This window comes from Ornithodoros turicata, chromosome 10, assembly GCF_037126465.1.
Source record: "Ornithodoros turicata isolate Travis chromosome 10, ASM3712646v1, whole genome shotgun sequence".
NCBI lineage: Eukaryota > Metazoa > Arthropoda > Arachnida > Ixodida > Argasidae > Ornithodoros > Ornithodoros turicata.
The window spans coordinates 5652372-5673310 of NC_088210.1; the positions used below are offsets into that span (position 1 = coordinate 5652372).

Below are 20939 nucleotides of genomic sequence, written 5' to 3' on the forward strand. Positions count from 1 at the left end.
GGCTAACAAAACCGAACTTACAGACGTTTTCACACGAAAAATATTGATAAAGAAATAGAATGTAGCATGTGCAGATTGTAATCATGTTCATCCTACGCTTTAGCCAGATACGGCAAACCTTCTGCAGTGACACACAACCCAGTTATTACTGGAAGCAGCAGATGCTATTCATGAAACACGAAACTGCAACTCTCATTATTCGGATATTGAAAGAACAGGGTCGATTTGCCGCCGTGTGAAATACCATCGAGGAAAAATGCAGAATCGAGGACCGCCACCAGAAGAGGAATTCAATGAGTTAGACTGCGCTGTGGAATTAAGCTGAGCGATATATTGGTAAAGGAGGTTTAGCAGTCTGGGTTTTACAATCTCGAACGACAATAGAAGCAGACGGTGTACTTGACAACGGCTGCCCGCTGAATGAGGATTTCCATATTGAATTAGGAAACCCCTGCTGAACACAATAGGAGGAAGGCGCGCTGACTCTAAATACAAAAAAAAAGTCACGAAATTAAAAAAAAAAGAACAGTTGAATGTGAAAATGCACCCTGCAATCCCGATGCGCGAGCGCGTTCTCGTGTTTTGTCTTTTTCTTTTTTTTTAGTTCGCGATTTTTGCTCCTAATCCAAAAAGGAAAAAAAAAAGAAAGAGCATGCAACCTCTTTCTTGTCCGAAGCAACTCTATGAGTGTCTAACGATGAGGTTGAAAGCTATCCAGTCGACTCCTGGTTCTTTATACCGATAGCTTCAATGTAAGTCAATTAGTTTTATATTGTCAACCCCTGTTTATCCGGGCTTCACTTATCCGGATTCCGCGCTATCATAACAAAAGTGTTGGGGACGGATTTTGTTCCAGGTATTTTTGTTTCATTTATCCGGGCTGCAGCTTCCGGATCCGGACAATAATTATTTTCAGGTACCGTTGTGGAGAAGTACACAACAATCTGCTTCACTGTTCCAGTCTAGTGCCTGAGTCAGTGTGGGGCCTACATTTTTTTTCAGCGGGGGCGAGAAGCTTCAGGATATAGAGCTCACTATTCTGCACTCAAACGACTACCCAGTTTACTATTGTGCTGGTGGGTTGTGCTGGTGATGGTGCAAAGTCTCGCCGTTGTCGGCCTCACTGAAGTGGGCAACGTCACAGCTTACGCCCTGGGGAAATCTGCGTCCTGGGCAGACTTCTAAGGGAACCGTGCCGACATATGTCTGAAAGCCTCTGAGGAAAACCCAGGAAAAACCGGTACAGGGATTCGGACCCGAGTACCTCCCAGTCTCGACGCTATTGTGTCCAATGCGGGGCTGACGACCATTTCAGTGTGCACCATCTGAAGTGGTTGTTCTGAGACCGGAACACATGGAAGGGACGGACGACATAGTGTCGAAGCCCTCACAGTTCTCGAGTACATCGATGTGGACGGGCAAGACAAAATATGTGCAGCCGTAGAACGATGAAGACGTCGTTGGTACTGACGGTTGTAAGGACGACTGCGGCAATGACACGTCTCAGGAACTACGAGCGGTGGCTCTCCCAGAGGCCCGAAACGCACTTAGAACTGCCTTAGCAGACATTACAGACATTTTTGAGCGAAATAATAGTGTTGCTTAAGTTAATACAATCAATAAGAGCTTAGGAGGGCTTGGTACTTGCAGTAACCTTGTGCAAACGTGCATGGACACTGAACGAAGAAAGAAGGAAGTCACTGGAAAGGTTAGCCAGCTGCAGGACTCGAACCCGCATTTTCTGGATGTAGACGGTGTGGGTTCGAATAATTTCTGCGTTCATTGTTCATAGGCACTTAGGGCTTTGTGTGTTTGTTATTTCTTCTATGTTCCAGTCTCAGAACATCTGTTTCCATCGTGTTCCACCATGGACACTTTCTTACACATTACCTGTTGACAGCTTGCAATACGGTGTTTCACTTATCCTGATGCCGCGCTATCCGGACATTTCCTCGGGAACGGAGACGTCCAGATAAACGCGGGCAGATTATATAATGAGTTAATTAAGGCACGACAGCTAGAAACATTCAGTTTCATTCATTCGCTTTCAACTTTTTTTTTTCTAAAGCATAAGGATCGCGTGGTTTGTAATGTGACATAAGAATTTGTGCATTTACAGGAATTCCTGGGCTCCAGGGGGCAAGAGGATCTCCCGGACTTCCTGGGCCTCCGGGTGAGTCTTCCACATTCTATCAATAACACTGTATTTTGCGCCGTCGTGACATCTGCGCTTTTTTGTAGTCTTCACCTAACTTTTGAAATAGTGAAACGGAGACAGGTATAAAGAACTACGGGAACCAAACTGTTAATGAGCGTTCCGAACATATCCAAACAGTTTTGACTGGGGATCGAACTGGAGCTCAACCCGAACCGAAAGCCGCTAAAAACCGTTATATTTCTACTGACCCCAACCGAAATTATTTCCTCTACCGCTGAACCGAACCGGATCTGAACCTACATATATCTCAAGCGGTTACCGGTTTGCGAAACGGTTTTGGTGGGGTGTTTACCTCAGCAAGTCAGTCCACTGTGTTTCTCTTACAAACATTGTAGCGGAGTTTCAACAGTTCCACTGAGAGTTGAAAATCTTACTTTGAGAAATACCAACCGCATTCTTTCGACAAATGCACGAGGGTTCAATGTGGTAATGAGTTATTTTTGAATGTACCAAGTTTCCTGGGAATGTTTGGGGCAGCAGGCTAGAGATGGCAGCCTACCGCATTGTTTTTGCTTTTCGGTACACCTTGAATGAAGCTCTTGCCCTTCATTATCCAAAATATGAATTTAGCACAAACTAAGGACCTCACTTTATTCATTTGTCAACAGATGTTGCCACGCTGTTGTCGGAAGTGTAGTATTTCAGGCAATAACAAAATTCGCTTATGAGCTCTCTTCCAAGCCGAAAACAACGTTACATTCCGCCTGCTATCACAGCCACTTTCACCATGTTCCAGTAACTTATATGGTGAGGCTATCTACAACGCAGTGATAGCTTGGACGCTTTACTACACTTTGCAGTTACACTTCTTGCTGCAGAGTGGCATAAAACCATACTTCAGTGAGACCAAGTTGTATATTGTGTATATAACATGCACATGCGTATAACATAACATAGCAGTACATTAATTTTGAGCTTCGATGAATCGGTTAAAACCAGCAGAATCTCCCTTTCCTACCTTGTTCACCTTGTTCACCATAGAGACGTTGTCAAACAAACGAGTGAATAACCTGCGAGTGGAGCCATGAGGAAAATACAGGAACATTACTGCAACACACTCAAGGAAAAATAGCCGAAGCTCTGTGGCTGCATATGTTTACAGTTTGATCGTGCACTCCCAGTAGAGGAGAGCTGTTTCTCTCTATTTGGAGCTCGTCAGCCCGACGCAGGGAAGCGACACGATCTTGGGCCGGCACTAACAGTGTGTCTCGGCAAGACGTCAGCGTTCCAAGGTGATGGCGCCACATGTGGAGGCCGCAGTGCAAGCCAGCAAGTACATATACAAAGGAAAAATAGCCGAAGCTCTGTGGTTGCACGTGTACAATATGTCAGAGATCCAAGTCACCAGACCATAAGAGGACAAAGGTTTATGAACCAAACTGGGTAAACTAACGAATACAAAAGGAATAACAGTCCGCGCTAGCCCGTGACTCGTGCCGCCCTCGCTACCGCTTCGCCTTTATCCAACATACTCAGGCCGGCCTGGTTCAGGACGCAGGATGTCGAAGATGATGGCCAGTTCTCTAGAGCTCCAGCTTGTGGAGATGCTGGACAGGACGTCGGATAACCGTTCCGTCCGGAAGCCTGACGCTGCATGCTTGCACGAGGCCGTCCCGACCAGGGAAAAGTGCCACAACCCGACCAAGTGGCCAGGTCACTCTCGAAGCATTGGGCCTAGGAGGTGAAGACAGGAGTACTAAGTCGTCAACAGAAGGTGTATTCGATACCGTACACTGCAGGCGATGAGCTGAGGGAAGCTCAGTGATGTACTCCGTTTGCCTCCTGGTCCATAGCTCCTGCAGAATGGCTTGCCTTTCAGATAAAGCGTCAAGCATATGCGCTCGAGAGTGGCCGGCCTCCTCTTCTTGCACGGTGCTGGCATCAGGCAGAACTGTCAGCCGCCTTGCGACAAAGAAATGTGCGGGAGTTAGAATGGAAAGGTCGGCGGGATCATCTGACAAATAGGTCAGAGGACGAGAGTTTAGTAAATCCTCAACTTGTGGTCAAGACTGGAGTCAAGCCCTCGTAGGAAAGGCACCTTCGTCCTAGTACTTTACGCATTCTAGAATGCTTGGTGTGCGCACTAGACAGACGTATTGCTTTAATGTGACCGTTAGAGCGATCTGGTGTGGTGCACAGATACCAGACCTACAGGCGCCAGAGTACGAGCACTACGCGTTGTTACCATGAAAACCGCAATTTACAATTATCATGAATTCGTTACCGCAACTTCTTTTCCAAAAGAATGATAATTCTCTTCGCAAATAATTCTCTCGAGTGTAGAAACTTACACGCTTTCGCGGCTTTCACTTGAAACCGAAACTTTACGCTCCCATTGTCACATTATAAGGCAGGGACAGCGCCATCGGCATTAGTGGCTGTCTTGAACTCACCGAGCTGGCCGAGGTGGTTGAGGTTGCGTTCCGTCCCTTGTACACCCTGGGACCTGGATGGGACACCCTGTATATTTGTAACTTTCCTTGTGACAGTTAAGCACGTGCTGCTTGGAGTTGTGCTGTCCCTCTACTTGTGCCTAGAGTCGGGCTCTTCACATTATAAAGTTTTCCCAGCAGCTAGCCTGCATCTATGTCATACTCTTAGTGAAGAGCGTGAAGTCGATCCGCATTTCGTTTTCATTGCCGAAACTTCGCTGTGCATCTTCGTCTGCTATATTACATCGAGTCCTAGTATGTTGTTCCTCTTTGTTTGCAGCCATTTGCGGCTAGCGCATCACGAGCTGTTATTCGTGCGTTCTTGTTCCCCTGCGAGAGTAAAGCTTCCCATAACGCCAGCGTCGCCGGGCGTTCCGTCTTCGCCATCAGCGCAACAGCATCTGACTGGGATCTAATTACGCTGATCTTCAGGAGAGCAATTTTGTTGCGTCGTAAAACGCTGTGCGAGGATAACGAGACCCAGCACAACGGACGCAATAAAGCGAAAACTAAGTCTGGGGAACCGGCTTCCGCAATGGGGAAAATATTCATCACGTACGTCAGACAGTTTCGGGAAATTTTCTGCATGAAGAAAGTGCTCGTCCGCAGTTTCGGAAGCCGTTATGTGAACTGTAGCTGCGCGCCCAGCGAGCGGAGACAGTGCACGGGGATGCTTATATCTGAATCCATTTCCTGATTAGCGAAAAAAAGAGAAAGCTCCCCATCTCAAACTTTTTTTCATTGAAACGTGCGTAGACCTTATGTTCATTCAGCAAGTGCATAAAGGGATCCTTTCTTGCGAACCGCTCGCGTATAAAGCTCTCGACGCGGGGTATCAAAGGGGATATATTTACCCACGCAAAAGATCTTCCAGTTTAGTTTCATTATGCAACGCTGCGGAGTTTCCCTTGAGATAGTAAAAGCGGTTTACACGCTGAAGACGGAGAACTAAGGGCATGTTCCTACATATGGGGCTTTGCTTCAGAGCGCTGGAAAACAGCATTGCGAGCGAAGCGCTGTTTTCTACCTTCGTGTTCCCATTTCCAAAGCAGAGCGCACGGGTGTAACTCGAAACAAAGTGATCGAAGCCGCCATTGCAGAATGAAATACTGTAAATAAATGTCATCTGACTATAAAATGCACAGTCGCACGCGGGAAACTGCAAACGGCGAACTTAGGCTGACCTGGACATAAAAATGCAGACACCGAACTTGGACTAACCTAATAATAAACAATAAACTAACCAGCATGCTTCTCCGTCGTGTCCGCGCTGATAAGCCTACGGATGCTAAAATTTGGCTCTCGTTCGCTGAAACGACTTGGACAGATATGGAAAACCCGTGAATTTCAGTTGGTTAAGACCTGCTTTTAAACACGGCATACCATCTTACGAAGCAATTCTCCTTGATTCTCCTTGTTTCGAGAACGTGAAGCTCCAGATCGGGGATTTCGCAACCAGGAATATCGAGGTCCTCCCGAGAGCACAGCGCAGGGCAGCTCAAGTCCCGCAACACCTCATTGGCGACGTGATGTAGCACCGTTTCTTCTTCATCTTTTTTCCATAACCGAGGGAGGAGGAACAAAAAGCCTTCTTGCAGGTCGTTTATTGAGTGTTCATTTCTGTAAGCTATGCGGACGCGGAAGCTGAACTAGCTGGGCAAACACTCAATTCATCAATTGATTCATTCATCAACCAATTCATCAATTTCAATTCATCTGTCATCAATGGAACGCCGCAAAATTAGGAAGCAAAACAATCGTCCACCTTCCCCTATGTCATGGGTAAAACTACCTCTTGCTTGACCTTCACCAACCGGTGGCAGAAATGGCCTCATATCTGTCTGGAGCGGTTTGTAGCAGTGCGAGGAGGAAAAAAGCGGGTTTTCTAGCGCTGTGAAGTAAAGCGCTTCATGTGGGGCTGTGTTGCCACAAAGGACGAGCGAATATTTCGGATTTTTCGAATTTCGGGCGCGTGCTTGCGTGTTGTGTTCGAATTTCGTATCTAATATATAATTCCGCATTCGAATTTGAAATCGAAGCAATGTCTCTTCGAAACAGGATATATTCGATATTTGCGGAGCCCAAAATCGTTGGCCCTCAAACACCTGTACAGAGGATATAAAGGAATACGCTTGCTTGCTTCATACAAAGATCGTCATACATGTACCCCTTGCGTGTTTGTGTGCTCCTATATCCGATTATGTTCCGAATATGCTGTACGTTTAATTTTTGTTTATTCTTTCTTTCTTCGTGATATAGAAATATTTAACACAATATACAGTCAAGGTCTCTGGCAAGCTAGTATGGGAGCACACATTGATATCCGTGTTGACTTTGAGGTTGAATCATGCTGTATCCATGTTAATGGGGAAAGTGTCTGTAGAGATTACGTTAAGTAACAAAACGAAATGCACCATTAAAGAAAATGTGGCATTAAAAGCAAGGATACGTGAACGAATATACCGGCCTTTTGATTTTTTTTCCCCAATCCCTTTATTTTTGTTTAAATTCCGTGTTATCACCGCGAAGCAACTGTGGCTATGAGCGGCGTACAGACGTGGACAGATGGAGAGAGTACAGCAGGAAAGAGTGGGGGGACAGGGGTGTTAGTATGCGTCCTGGGCCGACTTCAGGGGGAACTGTGCCAACATTCGTCTGGAAAGTTTTCGGAAAACCCAGGGAAAACCTCAGACAGCACAGCCGGTGACAGGATTCGAACCCGCGTGTCACCTCCCAGTCTCGGCGTGGAAAGCCATCATACTAACCACTATGCCACGGGAGCTGGTTTTTCCCAATCCCATCGACTTGTTTTGGCCCTTTCGGACAGGAGATGCTCCGTAACCCCAACTTCCTATGATGTAAAACGCAGATGGACTGCTGCGTAGACACATATATTTCGAGGAATGTTAGGGGATCTCGGTGTCTGTGAAAATCCCTAAACGGTGTCATTCTATTGAAACAGCTACAGCACTAATTCTAGACCAAAAGAAACAATACGTGTTGGCTCGGCAATGAACTGCTGGAAAACATGCTGGAACGCGCTTGGCTCCACGGACAACGGCACTTCACCAAGCATTTTGCCAGCTCAAGAAAACGACGTTCCAGATTATAGTATACCGCCACGTACATATTTTGCAGTGGGCATTCAGTGGGGGTTTCAGTGGGCGTGTTCTTTTTGCATTTAAATGTCATATTTTGTGTGTCTCTTCTCTCTAACTGAGGTGCGCGATGGATGTTTTAATTCGGCGTAAGCATGCACGTAGGTATGCTTATAAACTGTTACCGTGGTAGCGTGGTTTCCGAAAATTCAGTGTACGTAGGTTTTTCTCGTAATTGTGGTGGCTATTCCGTGTCTGCGCGTCGTCCGAATCAAAAACTTCTCCCGCGTGCTACAACTCAGCTATACATCATTGTTTTTGTGCGGGGTCACTAGTTGTCTCCCCGTTCCCTCCATGTGTGGAAAGCCACTGGGCCTTGAACTTACATTTTGTATGTGTCGCGTGGTTTTACGCTTTGCTCGGCTTCAGTTGTCATGTATACGTGAGTGCGTCCATGCTCCATTCATCTCATTAGCATCTCGTTCATGCGACCCTCCTATATGCATGGTGTTTCATCTAAGGTGATAGAAAATTCTAACTCGCGTACTGGCCAGAACATTGTGGGACTTTCACCACTCACCTTCTCCAAACTCTTGCCATCATTAAGGAAGGCTTTGGACAATATTTAATTGAATCTTGAAAACTTCCTAGCGAACCTCACTCTTTTTAAGTGAGTCCTCCAGGGATAACCACAGACCCAACAAGAACTATGCACAGTCAGAGGTCGGCATTTCGGCCCGAAAGAACTCACGATCACGATCATCTGATAAGGCGAGCGTGAGGCTGAAGCCGACCCACGCTCACGCTCAGGCTGATATGGCGCGTGATCGCTGTGCACCATGAGCGCGATACTGGATCGCACTCATCCTCGCGCCACTGTTTATCGCAATCAGAACGTCGGACGAATGAGTTGATCGCGCATGCAGCGATCATCATGAGGGTGATTGCATGAGTGCGATCACGATATCAGGCAAAGGCCGTTCGTGTGATATCTAGGCATTATCGCACTCACGCGATCACCATGTAGTTGCGCTGTTGGCACATGGCATTTTGCACACAGCAAAGGCAGGGGCGTGAATTTCCTCTTGTGATTGGGCTTTCGGGCCAAAAATAGGCAACTCAAAGATCGCAATAGCAATAAAAAGCTGTTCGGGCCCGGGTGTGGGTCCCTTGGGCACTGGTTGTGCAGGCAACAGGTGTTGCGCCACTGCTGCAACGAAGAATCATGTCTGATCGCGTTGACGAGCCCTACACCATGGGTGACTTCGCTGTCCCCAATTGGCTGCAAGACCACTTCAAATATATCGGCAGCTCTAGTGACGGCGAGAAAACGTTTATGATGTGTCTTCACTGTAACACGCGAAAGATTGGAAAGAGAAGAGTAGTAGGAAATTTCGAGCACGGTCAGAGCACGCTGTGGATCTTTCCACAGCCCTCGGCATCCACGGTGTCCTTGATACCACGTTCCTGGTGCCTGAAGTTCGGCAGACGTCTGAACTTGATGAGTATCTTGCGGAGGAATATGACGAGTAAGATGTCAGTACCTTTTGGAAACACGATACCAGTCGGTATCATAAGCTGGTTCGTCTAGCTGAGGTCTGCTTTGGCATGCCGGCCACTACCGGTGGCGTCGAACGCCTTTTTTCGGTGGCCGGTGCAATACAAAGGGCGCGACAATCCTCACTTCTCCCGACTGCAGTGGAAAAAGTCATCCTCGTGGCGGAAAGCGTGAAGGCATCAAAAGGGCAGGAAGCCGGAGAAATTCCACGACGCAGCTGAACAAATAATTGGTATTAGAAGCACAATGTAGGCTACCAATTATGACAGATTTCCTAACTGTCGTGGTCATTGGCCTTCTCGTCACCAGTATGTCTACATGCCGAAGCAAAGTGCGGCAAGCAGAAAACGACACACACCGCCACATGTCGACATTGCAAAATTCTAGCATCGTGACAACAGACATTTGGTCTGGTCACCCGGCAACAGGTTCACAACGACACAGTGATCGACGAAGACAAGATACGAAAAACTAGAGACGTCGGAGCATGATAGCAACAGTTGAGAAAGCATCCAAAGACGAGCGTTATGCAAATATCGCCTCTTATATTTCAACTTTATGGGCAGGGGCATGTTGAGGGTAGACAGCAGTGAAGCAGAGCATCAACCATAATATAAAACTAATCAGAATGGGACTGAACATACGGCGTTGCGAACGCGCCCAGAAAGTGCGCGCTTCCCTATACTTTGCGCTTTTGCAGAATAACATGATCGCGGTGATGAGCGCGATCACGCAATAATCGCGCTCAGGGCAAACAGCCTGATCGCAATCACATTGTAATCCCCATGAGTGCCTGCAGAGGCGCGACATCGTTATCGCAATACAGAAATCACGAAATACAGATTACTGCAGTGAGCGCGATCGCGATCACCACAGGTTTTCCTGATGTTATTTCAACGCGTTGTGATCATCGCAAGGGCACTTCAATGACGATTGCAATCACAGCCACACTCATCCCTTTGGTGATCGTGACGGCGGTTATTGTGGGTTATCGCAATCATGCGTGATTTCGCATAGTATCGCAACAGAAATAGTCGAAAAAAAAACAGGTAAAATTTCCGCTTTAGCCCCGCCTGCTCGATTGTCGCAAATGAGGTCGCGCGGGAGATGCGGGGAGAGGAGGAAGTGCTCCTGCCGCTTGTTTTATCTTTCTTTTTCCCGCTTTGACCTTGACGCTAGTGACAACTGTCTTATCAGAAAGATAACAAAACAACCGTCTTATCTGAATGAAGGCAAAAGGTGGGGACTCTTCCTCCTCTAGACGCACATTTGGCGCGCGCTTCATTCTGAAAATGAAGCAGGCGTATGTATTGCATAGAGCAGTATGCATCTAATGTAATAAAATAAAAAATAATAAAGTAATGCATATTGCATATATGCATTGCAACATACTTAAGCGTATGTATTGCATAGAGCCGTCGCCGCATTCAATGGACTATATGACAAGTGTATGACATATGACATTGACAATGTCATATACTGCATTGAATGCGGCGACTGCTCTATGGTGCAATACATGCAATACATTACACATACATACATGCATACATACATGCATACATGCATACATGCATGCAATACATGCAATAATGCATACATGCAATACGTTGGTGAAACCGGCCAAGAAATTAACAACCGCCTTACCGGACACAGAACCGACACGTCCAACAAACTCCCCAAAGCAGTCGCCGAACACTTTAGCGTTCCGGGTCACAATTTTGACAACATTAAACTATATATTCTAAAAACCGGGTTCAGATCCACACGTGACAGACGTGATAGGGAGTCTTATCTCATATACAAGTTCAACGCTCTTCGCCCGTTCGGTATCAACAAACCACAAGGCACCCTAGAAACAATTCACAAATAAAATATGCTCAGACCTTTTCCTTCTATCCCCTTTATCAGCTGTTATGTTCTGCATGGCCACTGCTTTTTGCTTTCTTTATTGCATGCCACAACTTTGTATTACTTTGCTCGCTCTGGAATTTTCCCCACGTAACCACTAACCTCTTTATCTTTAGGAATAATTGCCAATTCCTGCCTGTTCCGTTTTTCTTTTTTTTTTCTTTTTTATAATCAAACTCAAACTGAACTCCTGCCTGTTGTCCCGTTTCGTCCCCGTGTTCGTGAACCTCCCATTTCTATAACCAGTCTGGAGCCTAGATCACTTCGTTCACATAATCCCCTCCACACTCTAACAAAGCGGCCATTCACTCCGGCCGTAGAAGCTCGTACGGACCCTTTCTTCCCTCCGGGCTGTTGACCCACAATTCGCACGAACCTTTAACATGTCACACCTAACCCTTTAAATACGATGCCAATGATGAGGACGGTGCCCAGAAGTAGAACAGTCTCTATTCGAAATATCGGCGGCTCCTGTCCTGGGGCAACTCCTTTCGTACCCTGTAGAATGAGGTGGGTAGCCGCCATTCCTGCGATGAAACATCTGATGTCGTTAAAAGAAGGCGCCGGTTGTTCTTATCGTCTTCCACCCTAACCCGCCGCAAAAAAGAAAGAAAGAAAAAAGAAAATATACGGAGGTTCTCTTAGTTCTCCTTCAACAGAACTCACAACAACGGCAGAGTTTGTAATCGCGCAGAACATCGCAAGCTGGGTTGTAAGTACCGGGCCAGCGCCTTCGGAACGGGACAGATGCGTCAAAATTGGTCATTTCTTCTGGAGATGTTTGACAGGAAGGGGAGAAGAAACCCAAGGAGATAGCTGAAAAGAAACGAGGGATAGTGTGTAGCCACTGTGCGGGGAAGTGTCGTCAAATTAAAAGACGCGCGAAGGATTTCCACAATCCCAGCCGCCGCATTCTAACCATCCAAGGGATCACAAAAAGAGAAAATTCGAGGAAATAACGTCCGAAAAAGTAGCCCTTACGACAGCACAAGCTTCCTGAGGAGAAAACGTGAGCGTGGACAACGAGTAACAGCTAACTACGATCTAAAGCTGCAAATCCTTTTCGCCGGATCGATAACCAAAATTACACGCATAATGACAGTGGGAAAAAAATAAAGAGGATAATGAAAAAAGAAATAACGAGACACGCCAAAAGGATCGGAATGCGGTGGGATGGAAAGCATGCTTAAAGTGAACGGTGCCCGGATGACCCACCATACAATATCCAGAGGACCATACCTGGGTAATAATGTCATTACTGTAATGAATTACTTCGTCTCTTCATTGTGGAACGATACATCATACGTGGCACACTATAGCCTGACATGTAGAAGAGACAAATAGAAGAGTATAAGCTAACTGTTGTTACATTGGCAGCATACATTTCCCCGAATTTCGGGGAAGGCAAGTTTCGTCAACTTTTGTGTTTTGGTCCCGTGTGCCTTCCACAAAACACGGGAACATTGTATGCCAATAATGGCAAAGTAATGACTTTGTGATGTCATTACTTTTTCGTAGTAATTGTAATGTAATTTCATTACATTTTAGTTTCAGTAATGAGTAATGTAATTTAATTACATTTTAGAAGTAATTTACGCAGGTATGTAGAAGACCCGAAGTAGCCAGGCGATCCAAGACAACAAAACTCGCGCCTTGCTGAGAGCCTGAGACTGAGCATCTCAGGTTTCTCACATATAATTAACATCGGCACTATTTCTGTTGACCCGAAACGTGAGTCATTTGAAACACGGAGGAAGGAAACTAAGGAGGTGTCCTAAGGGCGCCTCTCCCAAAGCAGCGGGCGTGCTGTGACCGGAGCATAGCATTGTGGTTAGTTGCCCACACACGTGACCCATACACGTGACGGCAACACGTCGTCAAACATGGCGTCCTCCGTGCCCAAGGCGTATCTTACCTGGATACGGAGACGAGGAGTGACTTTCAGTTTCATAACCTATTTTGGATCTAGAAGTTATCATACTCGTTGAAACGCAAAATAGATCATCTCAGTGTGGAAGCAATGGATCACTAAATTGCTAGAAGACGTACGGACGTCACCGTAACATTGCCTCGCTTCTCTTCTGTTCTGCACTTTCGCTGCGATTTATTACGTGGAAAGAGTTGAGATACCCCGTAACCCTCAAAGTGTTGCGCAAATGGGATCCTTGACGGTCAGAGGTTTGCTGAGGATTAGGTTTCCTAAACTACGAGGCCTCCGCGCAGACCGCCATAATCGAAACAAGTGGGGATCACGTGACTAGGCAACTAGATGGGTGTGGCAATGCCAGGAGCAACCGCTAGAGGGGTCCCACGGTCCTCCGCGTTTATAGCCCTCTCCTTAGTTTCTTACTTTCATGCTTCAAAAACCCTTCGCCACGCGGGATGCGTAGAGCATTGACGGAGAAAACACGCACACGTCGCGAGGCAGCTACGATTGTCCAATGGAATTTTATCCTATTCAAGTCACGAAGTACTTAGGCTCAAGCTGTTTGGGCATTGGAGTGACTGCTGTACTCCCGATTTCATTCGTACAGTTACAGTCAGCTTAACAAAATAGTAGCTCACGTAGACTAACTTTTTTTTGCCGTCCTCGATAGCTCAGTCGGTAACGTGCTGGCTCGCTGAGCTCAAGATCGCGGGTTCGATCCCGGCCTAGGATGGTAGAAATATGGGGGGCATAAACATTGCTTCCAGCACCGTGTGTCGGAGATTTCGGGCGCACGTCAAAAGAACCCCCGGGTGGCCGAAGTTATCCGCAGTCCTGCCGTGCGGCACGTGCAACATGTCGCCACACTGCGCAGACTAACCTTACCATTACCTTAACTAACCTTACGCTAATGCTAACCTTACGGCACCATTAGCAGCTCTTTTGGAAATGTAGCCACCTCTACATATCGCACGCTAAAGGGACGGTCGCATCCGGAAACCCATCTATGGAACCGGTACAACTCGCCATCGGTCCACAATCTGCTCGGCAATTGTTTTCGTCCGAAAAGTGCTTATATATTAAATCCACACATTTTAAAGATGCGCGACCCTCCCGCAGGTGCGGAGGCCCCACCGACGACGACATCAGCATGAGGTCACTTCCTGACAAAGGAAGTGAGAGAGGGCGTTGCCAACACCACCTAGATAGAGAAAGCATGCGCATTGCCTCCTCTCCCGCTTTCAATGAGGCTAGTGCACATGACGTCACGCGCAGCCTTTGAGCGCCTTGGAGCCACGTGACATGGGAAAACATGGTGATGCGTCTCAGGAGTCTTACTGCGGGCCGAATGAAGCAGCAGCGTGTGTTTTTGCAATTTCCCCTCGTAATTGCACTCATACCGCAACAACTCACGGCATACCTACCTACTGTGACTCCGGCATAGGTGGGCATTTTGGTGAAACCTCACTCGCCCTCACCCTCACGGCCCTCACGGGCACATGCCCTCACTCGCCCTCGCCCTCTCGGCCCTCACAGACACATGCCCTCAATCGCCCTCACCCTCACTGCCCTCACGAGCACAGGCCCTCACTCGCCCTCGCCCTCACGGCCCTCACAGACACATGCCCTCAATCGCCCTCACCCTCACTCGCCCTCACCCTCACGGCCCTCACAGACACATGCCCTCAATCGCCCTCATCCTCACCGCCCTCACGAGCACAGGCCCTCACTCGCCCTCACCCTCACGGCGCTCACAAACGCAAGCCCTGGGGGTCTTACCCTTATAATGTCTCCTGTGAGTGCACTCATGAGGTTGTGTCCCTCATGAGACCTCCTGTGAGTGCACTCATGAGGTCTGAGGGGCGCCAGGTCTCTGTGAGTGAAGTCACTGGTGAGACCTGAGGTATGTGAGGTCAGTATGAGGGCATTCAGAAATGAGGTCAAATGACGCATGATGTGGTTCCAGCGACACAACCACTGGCTGTGTATACTTTAAAGGGCTGGTGTGCACGTATTTAGCAATCTCGTCTACGTCGCGCTGGGAACACAGCAAAGCGTCCTGAGCTGTCTGATTACTTTGCGATATGGTTCCAGCGACCTAACTACACGCAGGGTGCACTTTAAAGGGCTGGTTTGGACGTTTTTACAAATTTACTCTATGTCGCGCTGGGAACACAGCAAAGCGTCCTGAGCTGACTGATTACTTGGCGATATGGTTCCAGCGACCCAACTACAGATAGGGTGCACTTTAAAGGGCTGGTGTGCACGTTTTTACAAATTTAGTTTATGTCGCGCTGGGAACACAGCAAAGCGTTCTGAGCTGACTGATTACTTGGCGATATGGTTCCAGCGACCCAACTACAGGCAGGGTGCACTTTAAAGGGCTGGTGTGCACGTTTTTACAAATTTAGTCTATGTCGCGCTGGGAACACAGCAAAGCGTTCTGAGCTGACTGATTACTTGGCGATATGGTTCCAGCGACCCAACTACAGGCAGGGTGCACTTTAAAGGGCTGGTGTGCACGTTTTTACAAATTTAGTCTATGTCGCGCTGGGAACACAGCAAAGCGTCCTGAGCTGACCTGATTACTTGGCGATATGGTTCCAGCGACCCAACTACAGATAGGGTGCACTTTAAAGGGCTGGTGTGCCCGTTTTTTGCAATTTCGTCTACGTCGCGCTGGGAACACAGCAAATCGTTCTGAGCTGACTGATTACTTGGCGATATGGTTCCAGCGACCCAACTACAGGCAGGGTGTACTTTAAAGGGCTGGTGTGCACGTTTTTACAAATTTAGTCTATGTCGCGCTGGGAACACAGCAAAGCGTCCTGAGCTGACTGATTACTTGACGATATGGTTCCAGCGACCCAACTACAGGCAGGGTGCACTTTAAAGGGCTGGTGTGCACGTTTTTACAAATTTAGTCTATGTCGCGCTGGGAACACATCAAAATGTCCTGAGCTGACTGATTACTTGGCGATATGGTTCCAGTGACCGAACTACCGGCAGGGTGCACTTTAAAGGGCTGGTGTGCCCGTTTTTTGCAATTTCGTCTACGTCGCGCTGGGAACACAGCAAATCGTCCTGAGCTGACTGATTAGTTGGCGATATGGTTCCATCGACCCATATACAGGCATGGGTGCACATTAAAGGGCTGGTGTGCCCGTTTTGAGCAATTTCGTCTACGTCGCGCTGGGAACACAGCAAAGCCTCCTGAGCTGACTGATTAGTTGGCGATATGGTTCCATCGACCCATATACAGGCATGGGTGCACATTAAAGGGCTGGTGTGCCCGTTTTGAGCAATTTCGTCTACGTCGCGCTGGGAACACAGCAAAGCCTCCTGAGCTGACTGATTAGTTGGCGATATGGTTCCATCGACCCATATACAGGCATGGGTGCACATTAAAGGGCTGGTGTGCCCGTTTTTTGCAATTTCGTCTACGTCGCGCTGGGAACACAGCAAAGCCTCCTGAGCTGACTGATTAGTTGGCGATATGGTTCCATCGACCCATATACAGGCATGGGTGCACATTAAAGGGCTGGTGTGCCCGTTTTGAGCAATTTCGTCTACGTCGCGCTGGGAACACAGCAAAGCCTCCTGAGCTGACTGATTAGTTGGCGATATGGTTCCATCGACCCATATACAGGCATGGGTGCACATTAAAGGGCTGGTGTGCCCGTTTTGAGCAATTTCGTCTACGTCGCGCTGGGAACACAGCAAAGCCTCCTGAGCTGACTGATTAGTTGGCGATATGGTTCCATCGACCCATATACAGGCATGGGTGCACATTAAAGGGCTGGTGTGCCCGTTTTGAGCAATTTCGTCTACGTCGCGCTGGGAACACAGCAAAGCCTCCTGAGCTGACTGATTAGTTGGCGATATGGTTCCATCGACCCATATACAGGCATGGGTGCACATTAAAGGGCTGGTGTGCCCGTTTTTTGCAATTTCGTCTACGTCGCGCTGGGAACACAGCAAAGCCTCCTGAGCTGACTGATTAGTTGGCGATATGGTTCCATCGACCCATATACAGGCATGGGTGCACATTAAAGGGCTGGTGTGCCCGTTTTGAGCAATTTCGTCTACGTCGCGCTGGGAACACAGCAAAGCCTCCTGAGCTGACTGATTAGTTGGCGATATGGTTCCATCGACCCATATACAGGCATGGGTGCACATTAAAGGGCTGGTGTGCCCGTTTTGAGCAATTTCGTCTACGTCGCGCTGGGAACACAGCAAAGCCTCCTGAGCTGACTGATTAGTTGGCGATATGGTTCCATCGACCCATATACAGGCATGGGTGCACATTAAAGGGCTGGTGTGCCCGTTTTGAGCAATTTCGTCTACGTCGCGCTGGGAACACAGCAAAGCCTCCTGAGCTGACTGATTAGTTGGCGATATGGTTCCATCGACCCATATACAGGCATGGGTGCACATTAAAGGGCTGGTGTGCCCGTTTTGAGCAATTTCGTCTACGTCGCGCTGGGAACACAGCAAAGCCTCCTGAGCTGACTGATTAGTTGGCGATATGGTTCCATCGACCCATATACAGGCATGGGTGCACATTAAAGGGCTGGTGTGCCCGTTTTGAGCAATTTCGTCTACGTCGCGCTGGGAACACAGCAAAGCCTCCTGAGCTGACTGATTAGTTGGCGATATGGTTCCATCGACCCATATACAGGCATGGGTGCACATTAAAGGGCTGGTGTGCCCGTTTTGAGCAATTTCGTCTACGTCGCGCTGGGAACACAGCAAAGCCTCCTGAGCTGACTGATTAGTTGGCGATATGGTTCCATCGACCCATATACAGGCATGGGTGCACATTAAAGGGCTGGTGTGCCCGTTTTGAGCAATTTCGTCTACGTCGCGCTGGGAACACAGCAAAGCCTCCTGAGCTGACTGATTAGTTGGCGATATGGTTCCATCGACCCATATACAGGCATGGGTGCACATTAAAGGGCTGGTGTGCCCGTTTTGAGCAATTTCGTCTACGTCGCGCTGGGAACACAGCAAAGCCTCCTGAACTGACTGATTAGTTGGCGATATGGTTCCATCGACCCATATACAGGCATGGGTGCACATTAAAGGGCTGGTGTGCCCGTTTTGAGCAATTTCGTCTACGTCGCGCTGGGAACACAGCAAAGCCTCCTGAGCTGACTGATTAGTTGGCGATATGGTTCCATCGACCCATATACAGGCATGGGTGCACATTAAAGGGCTGGTGTGCCCGTTTTGAGCAATTTCGTCTACGTCGCGCTGGGAACACAGCAAAGCCTCCTGAGCTGACTGATTAGTTGGCGATATGGTTCCATCGACCCATATACAGGCATGGGTGCACATTAAAGGGCTGGTGTGCCCGTTTTGAGCAATTTCGTCTACGTCGCGCTGGGAACACAGCAAAGCCTCCTGAGCTGACTGATTAGTTGGCGATATGGTTCCATCGACCCATATACAGGCATGGGTGCACATTAAAGGGCTGGTGTGCCCGTTTTGAGCAATTTCGTCTACGTCGCGCTGGGAACACAGCAAAGCCTCCTGAGCTGACTGATTAGTTGGCGATATGGTTCCATCGACCCATATACAGGCATGGGTGCACATTAAAGGGCTGGTGTGCCCGTTTTGAGCAATTTCGTCTACGTCGCGCTGGGAACACAGCAAAGCCTCCTGAGCTGACTGATTAGTTGGCGATATGGTTCCATCGACCCATATACAGGCATGGGTGCACATTAAAGGGCTGGTGTGCCCGTTTTGAGCAATTTCGTCTACGTCGCGCTGGGAACACAGCAAAGCCTCCTGAGCTGACTGATTAGTTGGCGATATGGTTCCATCGACCCATATACAGGCATGGGTGCACATTAAAGGGCTGGTGTGCCCGTTTTGAGCAATTTCGTCTACGTCGCGCTGGGAACACAGCAAAGCCTCCTGAACTGACTGATTAGTTGGCGATATGGTTCCATCGACCCATATACAGGCATGGGTGCACATTAAAGGGCTGGTGTGCCCGTTTTGAGCAATTTCGTCTACGTCGCGCTGGGAACACAGCAAAGCCTCCTGAGCTGACTGATTAGTTGGCGATATGGTTCCATCGACCCATATACAGGCATGGGTGCACATTAAAGGGCTGGTGTGCCCGTTTTGAGCAATTTCGTCTACGTCGCGCTGGGAACACAGCAAAGCCTCCTGAGCTGACTGATTAGTTGGCGATATGGTTCCATCGACCCATATACAGGCATGGGTGCACATTAAAGGGCTGGTGTGCCCGTTTTGAGCAATTTCGTCTACGTCGCGCTGGGAACACAGCAAAGCCTCCTGAGCTGACTGATTACTTCGTGATATGGTTCCATGCAGCGACCAACTACCGAGAGCGTGCGCTTTAAAGGGCAGGCGCGCCGGTTTTTAGCAATTTCGTCTATGTCGCGCTGGGAACACAACAAAGCCCAGTACACTTGGCTGTGTTCCCAGCGCGACGTAGACGAAATTGCTAAAAGCGTGCGCATCAGCCCTTTAAAGTGCACCCTGCAGGTAGTTGGATCGCTAGAACCATGTCACCAAGTAATCAGTCAGCCAAGACGCTTTGCTCTTTCACAGCGCGACATACACGAAACTGCTAAAAACGGGCACACCAGCCCTTTAAAGTGCACACTGCGTGAAGTTGGGTCGATGGAACCATATCACCAAGTAATCAATCAGCTCAGGAGGCTTTGCTGTGTTCCCAGCGCGACATAGACGAAATTGGTAAAAACGTGCACACCAGCCCTTTAAAGTGCACCGTGCCTGTAGTCGAGTCGCTGGATATTATTACCAAGTAATTAGTCAGCTCAGGACGCGTGGCTGTGTTCCCAGAGCGACGTAGACGAAATTGCTAAAAACAGGCACACCAGCCCTTTGAAGTGCACCCTGCCGGTAGTTGGGTGGCTGGAACCATGTCACCAAGTAATCAGTCACCCAAGACGCTTTGCTCTGTTCTCAGCGCGACATATACGAAACTGCTAAAAACGGGCACACCAGCCCTTTAAAGTGCACACTGCGTGTAGGTGGGTCGATGGAACCATATCACCACCCAGGCAGCACAGCGCGACGACCCAACGTCGGTGCGCCGGCGGCGACCGACCCGACCGGGTCGGCTCCCGACCATGGTCCGGCATACGGTTTGCAACACGGGGATGTTAATGGTCCGTTATCGGCAGCCTGTATCGTACCCCAACGATTGCCCGAGGTGCAGCCAATGCACACTTGCGGGTACCTCCTACCCCCCCAAACAAGAGTTAATTTGCGCGATTTTTAAAAACAAAATCAATATGTCATTGTAGAAAACTCTTTATTGCATCATAGTCACAAAATACATGGGTTCTTTAATGCATCACTTCACCAGCAATGACAACAACAACAACAACAACATAGATGAATGGATGATGAGGATGTGGGATGTTTCCCTGCGTTGAGTGCAGGACACCAGCAATGAAAGAAAGAGAGTTACATTGAAAGTATATAACCACCAGTCCCGCATATGTACGATTTACTTCACAGATATTCATTTAACACAGATTATATGGAACAGAGATAGAAGTTGGAACTCGTTACCAGTTAAGTTCTAACTGTTGAAAGATGGAAGCCACTGAAAAGGTTAGCCAGAACATAATTGTAGGCCGGTTCCACGTTAGCTCAGACAGGGACGTCCCATGGACCTTCTGAATTTTCATGAGTTTTCATATATATTTAGACGCTCATCGCAGATGATGATCAACATTGGTAGAATTAAGCATTCGAATACTTTCCGTGCAAAAAATCGAGAAATCCA

The 20939-nt window shown here is 48.2% G+C and overlaps 1 protein-coding gene across 1 annotated transcript in view; it reads left to right on the forward strand.

The window, feature by feature from the left end:
• The window catches only part of LOC135370296 (uncharacterized), a 469518-nt gene that overhangs the window by 358185 nt on the left and 90394 nt on the right, over positions 1 to 20939 (forward strand). Inside the window, exon 5 of the mRNA XM_064604007.1 lies at positions 2120 to 2173. Within this exon, the coding sequence (XP_064460077.1) occupies positions 2120 to 2173 (54 nt within the window). The remainder of the gene's footprint in view (positions 1 to 2119; positions 2174 to 20939) is intronic.